This window comes from Nematolebias whitei, chromosome 1 (assembly GCF_014905685.2).
Source record: "Nematolebias whitei isolate Nwh7 chromosome 1, NemWhi1, whole genome shotgun sequence".
Lineage (NCBI taxonomy): Eukaryota > Metazoa > Chordata > Actinopteri > Cyprinodontiformes > Rivulidae > Nematolebias > Nematolebias whitei.
This window is the reverse complement of record NC_056498.1, coordinates 86892321-86903056: the sequence shown is the minus strand read 5'-3', so window position 1 is coordinate 86903056 and position 10736 is coordinate 86892321. Positions and strand designations below refer to the sequence as shown.

The following is a 10736-nucleotide window of genomic DNA, read 5'->3' as shown; positions in this document are numbered from 1 at the left end:
GATGCTGACCTCAATGCTGACCTTTCAGCACCTGATCTCAAGGTCTCTACACCAAAGATTGCTGGTGATTTGAGTGCACCCAACATTAATGCTAACTTGCCAGATGTTAACCTTAACGGCCCTGGTGTAGATGTTCAGACTCCTGATCTTGACATTGATGCCCCATCAGGTAATATCAACTGGCCTCATTTGAAGTGGAAGAAACCAAAGTTTCATGGTTCAAAAAGTGATCTAGATTTAGATGCAAGCATTGATAGTCCTGATGTTGATCTTTCCATTCCTAAAGTGGAGGGTGAGTTGAACACCCCAAAGCTTGACATGAACTTGCCAAAAGCAGACATTAAAGGTCCTGAAATGGATTTGCAAACCCCAGATCTTGATGTAGAATCTTCTTCAGGCAAAATCCACTGGCCTCATTTGAAATGGAAAAAACCTAAATTTCATGGTTCAAAAGCAGATTTAGATATAGATGGAGACCTAAACACACCTGATCTAAATCTCACAGGTCCAAACATCAAAGGGGATATCAATGTACCAAAAGCTGAGCTAGATCTTCCAAAAACTGACCTCACAGGTCCTGAGGTTGATGTTCATGCCCCAGATCTTGATATTGACACCAACTCAGGAAAGTTCAATTGGCCTCATCTGAAGTGGAAAAAATCTAAACTTCATGGACCTAAAGCTGATGTGGATGCAAATTTGAATGCACCAGATGTTAATCTTTCAGCCCCCAAGATTGATGGAGATGTTGGTTCACCAGAAGTTGACCTAAGATTACCCAAAGTGGATGCTAATGTTAAAACACCAGATGTTGACATCCAGTCTCCAAATGGGAAGATAAAATGGCCCACTTTTAAAAAGCCCAAGATGTCAGTCAATAAGCCTAAGGTTAATGGTCCAGATGTTGACTTAAATGCTGATGTATCAGGCCCTGACTTAAATCTCTCTGCTCCAAAGATTGATGGTGAGATAAACACACCAGATGTCAATCTAAAAGTACCAAAAGCAGAGCTTGATGGCCCCAAGTTAGATGTTGATGCTCCAGAAATAAATGCTGGAAAACACAAATGGTTCACTTTCAAGAAACCCAAATTTGGAACACTGAAAGCACCAAAGGCTGACATTGATACTGATGTAAAAGTACCAGATGTAGACCTCAAAGGGCCTAAGATGGATTTGAATGCACCAAGTGTCAACCTTTCTGGACCAAAAATCGAAGGTGGTCTAGATGCTGATATAAATACTAATGTTTCAGCTCCTGACTTGAATCTCTCAGCTCCAAAGATTGATGGTAAGATAAACACACCAGATGTCAATCTAAAAGCACCAAAAGCAGAACTTGATGCCCCCAAGTTAGATGTTGATGCTCCAGAAGTGAATACTGGAAAAAAATGGTTCACTTTCAAGAAACCCAAATTTAACACACCAAAAACGCCAAAGGCTGACATTGATACAGATGTTAAGGTACCAGATGTAGACCTCAAAGGGCCTGAGGTGAATCTGGATGCACCTGATGTCAATCTTTCAGCACCAACAATTGATGGTAAAATTGAGACCCCAAGACTCAACATTGCAACACCAGATATCAAAGGACCAGATGCTGCACTTAAAAGTCCAGATGTTGATCTTGACCCAGTTGATGTTAAGGTGAAGTTGCCTAAATTAAAAATGCCGAACCTAAAAGGGCCCAAAGTGAAGGAACCAGAAATGAATGCTAATTTGAAAGCACCTGCACTAAATGCCAGTCTTGACTTACCTGAAGCTGATGTGGATGTACCTAGTATAGACCTAAAAGCACCAAAAATTGAGAGTGGTCTTGATGCACCAGTTATTGATGCCAATTTACCAAAAGCTAATGTAGACATGCAAACTCCAGAACTGGATACCCCAACTGGAAAATTTAAGCTGCCAAAACTAAAAATGCCAAAGTTTGGTGTCTCGGGGCCAAAAGTAAAAGAACCTAATCTTGATTTAAATGCTGATCTGAAAACTCCAGAGCTAGATCTTTCTCTTCCAGATGTAGATGCAAAGCTGTCCAAAGCAAGTCTTACAGCACCTGATGGAAAGCTTGAAGCACCAGATTTAAATCTATCTCTTCCCAAAATGGAAGGTCTCAATAGTTCAAATCTTGATATAAACACCAACCTTAAAAAAGATGTCAATCTTTCAGCCCCTAAAACTAATATGACCTTACCAGATATCAGCCTTTCCACTCAAAAGCTTAAAAGTTCTGACTTGGAAATGAACTTGCCTAAAACTGATGTAAAGGGGCCTGGTTTGGATCTACCAAATGGAGATCTCTGCTTGTCTTCATCAAAAATGAATGGAAACCTCTCGGCACCAAAGTTAAATGCCAATTTACCAAAAGCTGAACTGGAAGCACCTGAAGTTACAGTGAAATCTACAAATGGGGCTATTAAGCTCCCCCAAACAGACCTCAAAGGACCCGATGGGCAATTAACTATGCCAGATTTAGATTTAGATACTCATCTTGGTGACTTTAAAATGCCTCATTTCAAGGTTCCAGCACTCGATCTTTCAGTTCCCAAGTCAGAAATTCCCAGACTTGATGCCTCAGGTGATGCTGGAATCGAGGCACCCAAAGTCAAAACTGATGCCAACATCACTGTTCCTGAAGTAAATCTGAATGCCCCAAAATTGGAAGGAGAGGCCCAAGGACCCATCGTTAACATAAAGGCTCCAAAAGTTGATGCCAATCTTGAGAAGTCCAAAATGCCGCATTTCAAACCATCAAAATTAAACTTTTTTGGGTCCAAAGAGAAATCAGAAGAGACTAATGCCAGTGCAGACCTTGAGGTAGATGGTAATGACTCAGAAATGAATCCACCCAGCGCAGACATAGCTATTCCAATGTTCAAACCCCATAGATTGCCCAGACACTCCATCGATGGCCTTGAAAACCCTGCTGATTTATTTGGCATTGCAAAACTTGCCATTGAGGACAAAGATTTTCTAGTCAGTAAAGGGGTTCGACTGCCAATACTTAATAAAGCATCAGACTCAGGAAAAATGATTAGCATCTTGGAGAGATTGAAAATGTCAAAGGAAAAAGAATCCAATGCCTCAAGTCCAGATGTCAGTGCCTCTTCAGAAGGAGATTCCTCTGTGGTCAGGGGAGGAACATTCAAAATAGAAAAGCCAAAGTCTACACTGGGCCTTGTAATTCCGGAAGCTTCAGCGTTGGATGAAAATGAGAAATTAGCCCTGTCTCTCTCCAACATGCTTGGTCTTAAACATGACGATCCAGATGCTGTCTGACTTTTGCTAGATTGACCTGAGATATTGGGTACTGGTTCTGAAACATGTACTTAGACCGGTTTCATACCTCAGTTTGTAATCATGAACATGTCTGAAGGAGAAGCAAACTACAGCGTCCGTACTGTGTAATAAATTTGCCTTCTTAATGAAGTTTTTTTATATAAGCTATGTTTATATTATTTATGCCAGCTTTATTTTATTTTTTTGCAGTTTTTTTTTTCCAAACATTAATTTTAAAGTGATTCTTAAACTACATGTGATCAAAGTGAGCTGTTTTTAAATCTCTGGCAAGTACTTTCCTATCGTAATATTTTGAATGAAGGAAATTTGTAACTGTATTTGTAAATTTTTGCTCAATAAAATCCTCATAGTGTTGGCATGTATGATTATTTAAGTATAAAAATGTCTTAATGGTTTGCATTCAAGTTATGGAAATTATAAAATCCATTGTAAATATTATTTAAACTCTTAACAATGTTTTATCATCCCACATTCTGTTTGTGACTGAACCTATTTTTCCCTAAAGGCAGCATTTTCCACCACTCGTGCTTTAATTTGCAGAAGTGTGGTGTCTCAAAGTGGGGTAAAATGACTAATATCCTTAAGATGAGAGAAAAATACTGGCAAGTTCAAAATGTGACTGTCCTTTTGTCTTTGACTTAAAAATTTCCTGAAAATTGTTCACCAGCAATTAAACCTTAAATAATCCACAGCCTGTGGAAAAGCTGCAGAAGTTCACAGCAGCTCAGTATGATAACCTGAAGCAGAAAAGGGTCATACATTGAACAAAAGATAAAAAATATAATGAAGATGGAAGAAAAATGACAGTGCTAAACAGTGAAGACTTGTTAGGGACAAAATGACAATGTACATAAAATCTAAAGCATTCAATAAATAAAGTAAATTTTAAGCTCTTCATGGTCAAACTCAACTGTTTTTTGTATTTTTCATTCATTTAACCTTTTAAACAGATAAATCGCATTGAGCCTCGACTCATTTACAAGTGAGACCTGTTTGGACAGACAATAACTTGCCTAAACTGGATGAAAGCATTTCTTCTGGATTATTGTGTGCAAGATTGATCTAAGCCGCCATCGTCACTATATTTAAAAAAATATTGAAATTGTTTTTTTTAAGACACTGGAGGTAGTCACGTTTTTTTTTCCTTGTATAAAAATATTAAAATCAAGATGGATTCAAGGTTTTTTCATATTTCTTTGACTTAAACAGCACATCGGGGAAAAATATTAAACTAATAGGAGGGCAAATTATGTTCCAATTCTAATAAACCTATTCCTTCGGAACCTATAATTCTATCTTGTGTAAGCTATGCCTTTTAAAAGCTGTTGCTTATTGGGTTTACCCCGCGCACAGTGCGCCGAACACTGAAAACTTCTAGTAGGTAGGTAGGGCTTTGACAGACTACTCAAGTAATCTACACATTGATTCTTAGGACATCTATTGAGTTTTTTAATTTCGCGTCGAGTATTCGTGGTGACGTCATTACGTTGCCGTTATGCCATTGCGTCACGTGTCACGTGATACACACCGGGGCGTCCTCCAAACAGACGAATGGAGAGGAGCAGGCCCAGTCTTGGCAAACAGGTAGAAATGCATCAATAGTATGGAAATATTTCACTAAAGATGAATCTTCCAGTTCAACTACCGTAAGTAAACAGAAAATGAATTAACTTCCTGACTGTTTGGAGCTCGTTGCAAATCAGTGTTACGCCATATTCTGTGACCACCGTATTTTGTGACTGTAGGGGGTGGTGTTGCATGCACTGTTGCAGGTCACAGAATATGGTGTAACACCGTGTCCAATCAACTGAACCAGAACCAGCTTTCTCTGACCTTGTTTCACAAACAAAAAGCAAAAAATATTAATCTCTAAACCTATAAAAAAACCTATAAACATTAATCTCTAAAACTAAACCTAATGCGCACCACAGCTGGCGGTGGTGCAAGGTGGTCATCTGCCCCACTGTTTTTAGTTTAGTTTTTGACGTCCCACATGTTTCTTTCACTTTTGCAGTTTAATAATAACTAATAGCTTAGTTTTTCCTGTGACTTATTTGCAGTATGATAAATGGTCGGAGCATAATATGTTTTGTTGGTCTTTTTTTGTAAATAATTACCTTTTTTGCAGTTTTATTTATTTATTTTTGTATCTTGAGATCCTATGATGTCATCAAGTACTCAAGTTCTACTCGAGTTTTATCATGTTAATGTCGAGTTGAAAAATTATGTAGGCATTCAACCCCTAGTCCACGACCACCTACTGTGTGAGCCCAGTCCGTTATAAATTGCATCTGGACTAGAGATCGACTCCCGTTTTTATTCAGCCAATGCAAAGAACACTACTTCTAAAAAAGAGAGAAAGGAAAAAGAAGAAGGAAAGATGACTTTCATAGAAAATTGAAAGTCATTCGTCTGTGCCCGGAGTGCCAGACTGGCTACATTTTTGTCAACGGACCTGCACGTCATCTGTGAGAGCTCTTTGGGAGCTGAACATGCTCACCAAATCATGGAACCGCTCTTTTCTTGCCCAACCTGCACCAGTGCAGCGCCAGTTTGAGCTCCTTTCCTAAATGGTAAATGGACTGTACTTATATAGCACATTTCTCTTATTTCAAGATATTCAAAGCGCTTTACACTACAATCTATGTCCTCATTTACCCATTCATACAGCACTCTACATCTCTACAAAGCTCATTGAACAAATCATTCTAAAGAGACTAATCAGTGCTTTAGATCACATTCACACACTGATGGGACACACATCAGAGGCTATGAGGGGTTCAGTGTCTTGCCCATGGACACTTCAGCATGTGACTGCTGGTGGATTCGAACCCCCAACTCTCGCATTGGAGGATGACTGCTCTAACCACTCAGCCACAGCCTCTGTGGAGGACGAATTTCAACCGAGGGGGGACTGTTCGCTGGAGGAATTTTTGAACTCCCTGGACTCGGAGCTAGCAGACATGTCCCTTTCCGAGACTGAAATAGCCACGCTCCATCCTGCCTTTCAGCAGGTTTGGAGTTGGTACTACTGTTGATGGACACCCCCACCCCTTCGACTGCCCAGAAGCCGGCCACTTCTCTGCTTCACATGCTCTCAGAGATAATCAGGAGGTTGGCGAGAGCCTGCGACCTGGAAGTGACAGAGCAGGCGGCTCCAGTCACGTCGACCCTTTTGGTGGGAAGGTTTGCCGCCCAGCACACCGGGACCCGGTCTGGCCCTGCTTCCCAGCTGTGTCTGCCCTCCTCCTGGGCTTGGCCGCAGACCATATGAAGTTGAGGGCACCGGCCGCCTCCTACGTGACCATCACAAAGGTCAAGGGGTTCATGGATCAATATTTTCCTGCCTTCCCTCCTCTAGAACCCAGCTTATTGGCTGTGTTTGGGGTAAGAGCAGCAAAGTACATTGGCCGACACATTATCCCTCCATCTTCCGGTGACCAGCTCACCGTGAAGCTGATGGACAAAATCCACCAGAGCTCATTGCAAGTGGGAATGGCGATGAACAACATTGTTATGCTAGCCCTTAGCATATCTAAGGAGGCAAAAGAGCCAAACCCGTTCTCCGCAGACCTGGACCACATCAGCACAGCAGTGGACATGATAGCCAACTTGTGCGCAGCACTTGCGGCATGTTCTGCTCCCATCTCATCTTGGACAACGGTGCTGCAGATGTGGCTGAGGCTGTCCCCGTTCATTCCAGAGGATGTGAAATAAGAACTTCTGGAAGGTCTGGTGTCCTTGGACGGCCTCTTGGGACCTCACTTCTAGTCTGTCCTGAACCAGCTGCAGTCCTCATCTAGCACCCTGGAGCAGGTGAGGAGACACGCGAGGAGACACGCAACCTTACCCCGGGCTGACCCCTGCTTTGCTCAGACATTGGGCTGCTGACGAGAATGGAGCAGATTCCATCGCCAGCAGCAGAGATGCTCCACAGCCACTGCTACCTTTTCTGGGGCCCCTCTGCCAGTCTACCCCAGAGGACAAATGCCCCAGATGCCACAAAGACTTTCCAGGACTTTCTGGGATTTTCTGAGGCAGAAGCTGTCAACAGACAGCCTCATGACCAGACCAGATGGGCTCATGGCCTAATCAGATGCAGGAGGCATGGAGAAAACAGCACAAATAAGGACTTGGGGGGGGCGAAATGAGCAGGGTTTTTGAAATGGGAAATTGAAAAACTCAGCTTTTTGAGAAAGTTTTTTTTTTCAAACAAGCTGAATTCAACTGTTCTGGGTTGTTTTGTATGCCCACCCTCCACACCTAATGAAAAGGTTAGCTTGGAGCAACCATTCAAAGGTAATCACCAGTTTTGGTTTAGTGACACACAGACAGGAGATAATCTCGCAGGAGGAGTGGCTGCTTTCCATGGGGATTCCTCCATCCATCCACTGCCTCCATCAGCCCCCATCTCCTCACTGGTAGAGGAAGCGGGCACTGAGGACAGTTGTCAGAAATCCCAAAGTGGTAAGATGTTATGCAAACTAATGCCCAAAAATCACAGAGACCTTTCTGTCTCCACACACTCAGGTCATGAACCTGCAGTCAAAGCAAGAGCTTTATGCAGGAGTTTTTCTCCTCATTTTCTAGACCGGTCGGAAGAAGTGAGCGATGAAATTTAACTTCCACCAAAGCTGCGTTTTTTTTATTCAACTGTCCAAGTCGGTTTTTCTCCCCAACCAGACACAGCCGGGGAGCAATGTAAGAACATAAAAACCGATAAGAAGCCCTTTCCAGGCCTGCCTCCCATGGGTAAGTGTAGAGGAAGCCCTCCCACAGGAAATGACGGCTGTAGAGGCTCAGTTGTTCCCCCTTACGAGGGAGAACACCCATGCGCGCCCACTTTCAGAGTGCGGTGCGGCGTGGCAAAACAAATACGTCATGAGCAGATGGTTGTACCGTCTAATTTGCAAAGGTTACACTCTGTAGTTGGCGAGAACGCCCCCGAAATTGAACGGGGTGTTAGAAACCCAGCTAACATCTCCAGAACAGGATTTAATCCTTCAGTCAGAAGTGATGGAGCTTCTTAAAAAAGACACAATCTCCAGAGTCCCTCCTGGAGAGGAGGAAGCCAGTTTTTACTTCCGGTACTTCCGGTACTTCCGGTACTTCCTGGTTCCGAAGAAGTCAGGAGACCTCAGACCAATTTTATATCTGGCATCTTTCGACAAATTCATTATGGAGTGACCTAATCACATGCTGTTGGCGAAATGTGTTCTTGAATACATGACACAAGGTGATTGGTTTGTGTCAATAGATCTTAAGGATGCATTCTTCCACATCCCAATAATAAACAAATACAGGAAACTTCTCAGTTTTTCCTTCCAGGGGGCCTGTTTAAATACAACCGCCTCCTATTCGGTTATTCGCTCGCCCCACGCACATTCTCAAAATGTGTAGAAACAGCCTTCCAGCTGCCTCAAATGGGAGGAATAAAAATATTGTGTTATCTGGATGAACTGTTGCTCTTATCTCAGACCAGGGAAGAAGCAGAAACACAAACAGCTGTTTTAGTGCAACACCTGGCTCATCTGGGGTTCACAATAAACCGGGAGAAGAGTACTATTATTCCATCTCAGCGAATTACATTCCTGTGGGAGAATCTAAATTCAGTGAGCATGATAGCTCTCCTGTCAGAGTAGAGGAGGGATTCCCTGACATCACTGCTTCAGCACGTCTGGGTTCACAGGACAGTGACGGCGCTGTCAGTCATGAGATTACTAGGAATGATGTCAGCAGCTCACATTGTGGTGCTGCTGGAGTTATTATTTATGTGCCGCTTGCAAAGATGGTACAATCGACTGAAAGTTGATCCTGTACGTCACAAACGGCACCTGATCACTGTTCCCCCATCTGTGGGGGCAGATCTGAACCATTGGGGGAATCCCCAGAACCTGTCGGAGGAAGTCCCTCTGGGCAAAGTGACGTTATTCACTTCCGTGTTCACAGACGCGTCTCTCTCCAGCTGGGGAGGGACCTGCCTGTCCCAGACGGTGGGAGGAATGTGGCCAGTCGGCCACAAGTGATTCTGATCGCTCCAGAATGCATGAACGCCTTGTGGTTCGAGTACTGCAAGAGTTTAAGGGTCAACTGTGGAAGTTGCCGTGGAAAAAGGATGCTCTCCTGCAAGCAGGAAGAGCAATCAGGAGTTTCCCTATAATAGGACAGTCACTTTAGGCCTGGCTGCTCAACGGAAATGCTTAGAAAATTTGGGGTTTTCCAAAGACGTAATATGTACGATCCAGGGAGTGCACACAACATCCACTATGGCTGTTTACACTTCTAAGTGGGCTGCTTTTCAGCGATGGTGCCTAGAAAAGGAGGTGGATCTGACTTCATGTCCCCTGGGTTGCATTTATCCTACCTGCAGCTGCTGTTGGACAGAAATTTAGCTTTCAGCTCAATTAAAACGTATGCTGCAGCAATCTCTTCCTGTCATGAAGGTTTCAACAATAGAACAGTTTTCAATCACCCTCTAACAAAACATTTTCTGAAAGGTGCGTGCAGCCTCAGGCTAGTGACGTGCGCCCTAGCATCACAGTGGGATCTAACACTCGTACTCTGTGCACTAACTAAAGAACTGTTTGAGCCCTTGGACCAGATACCTTTGAAGTATCTATCACTCAAAACAGCATTGTTAATAGCTCTGACGTCAGCTAAAAGAGTGAGCGACTTGTCAAGTCTGTCCATTGCTCCTTCTTGTCTCAGAATCCAAGGAGACAGGAGCTCAGCAGAACTCTGACCAAATCAGGCCCAGAGTCATTACGCTGGACGGTTTCGGTCTTCCTCCGCATACATCTGCAGAGGAGGAACAATTTCACCTGCTCTGTCCAGTACGCGTGCTCAGGTGTTATGTGACGTGCACAGCCGCAATGCATAAATCTGAACAATTGTTCATACATTTCAGGGAACGATCACAGGGTCAACCTTTATCTTCCTAGCATCTGTCACATTGGTTATGTGAAACTATATCACAAGCCTATAGTTCTTCCGGTCTTCAACCACCTGAAAGATTTAGGGCTCATTCCACCATGGGGATTTCTACTTCCACAGCTCTGCACAGAGGGGTGTCTGCACATGACATCTGCTCTGCGGCTTCATGGTCATCACCAACCCCCTTCATCCATTTTTATTTACGAAATGTCTCCAGCTCTTCACTGACACATTCGGTTCTCACAGTTATGTGATTGTTTTTTCACAGTCACATTTAACTTAAAAAAACAAACAAACACAGCCCTGCTCTATTATTATTAGCGGGCAGGTTTTTTTTTTTTTATGTTTACTCGTTCAAGCAGGAAAACTTCCAGTTTCCTCATTGGAAGTTTTCCTTTCTTATTCCTCTGGCTGCCTGATATGAATAAACAGTCCTCAGCTAAGATCAGGCACAGAGGCTGCACGTTTGTCATCCAGTACGTACCAGGTACATGGGTCAGCGG

At 43.2% G+C, this 10736-nt stretch overlaps 2 protein-coding genes across 2 annotated transcripts in view; both read left to right on the top strand.

Moving 5' to 3' along the window:
• LOC119407603 (neuroblast differentiation-associated protein AHNAK) overlaps window positions 1-962 on the top strand; it is a 6745-nt gene extending 5783 nt beyond the window's left edge. The window contains exon 6 of the mRNA XM_037674428.1: window positions 958-962. Coding sequence (XP_037530356.1) covers window positions 958-962 — 5 coding nt within the window. The remainder of the gene's footprint in view (window positions 1-957) is intronic.
• A 103-nt stretch (window positions 963-1065) lies between these two features.
• On the top strand, window positions 1066-3531 carry LOC119413923 (neuroblast differentiation-associated protein AHNAK; the record flags this gene model as incomplete). Its single annotated transcript, XM_037680995.1, is given in 1 exon segment — window positions 1066-3531. A coding segment is annotated over 1 exon segment (2109 nt). The 3' UTR covers window positions 3280-3531.
• Window positions 3532-10736: the final 7205 nt, after the last annotated feature.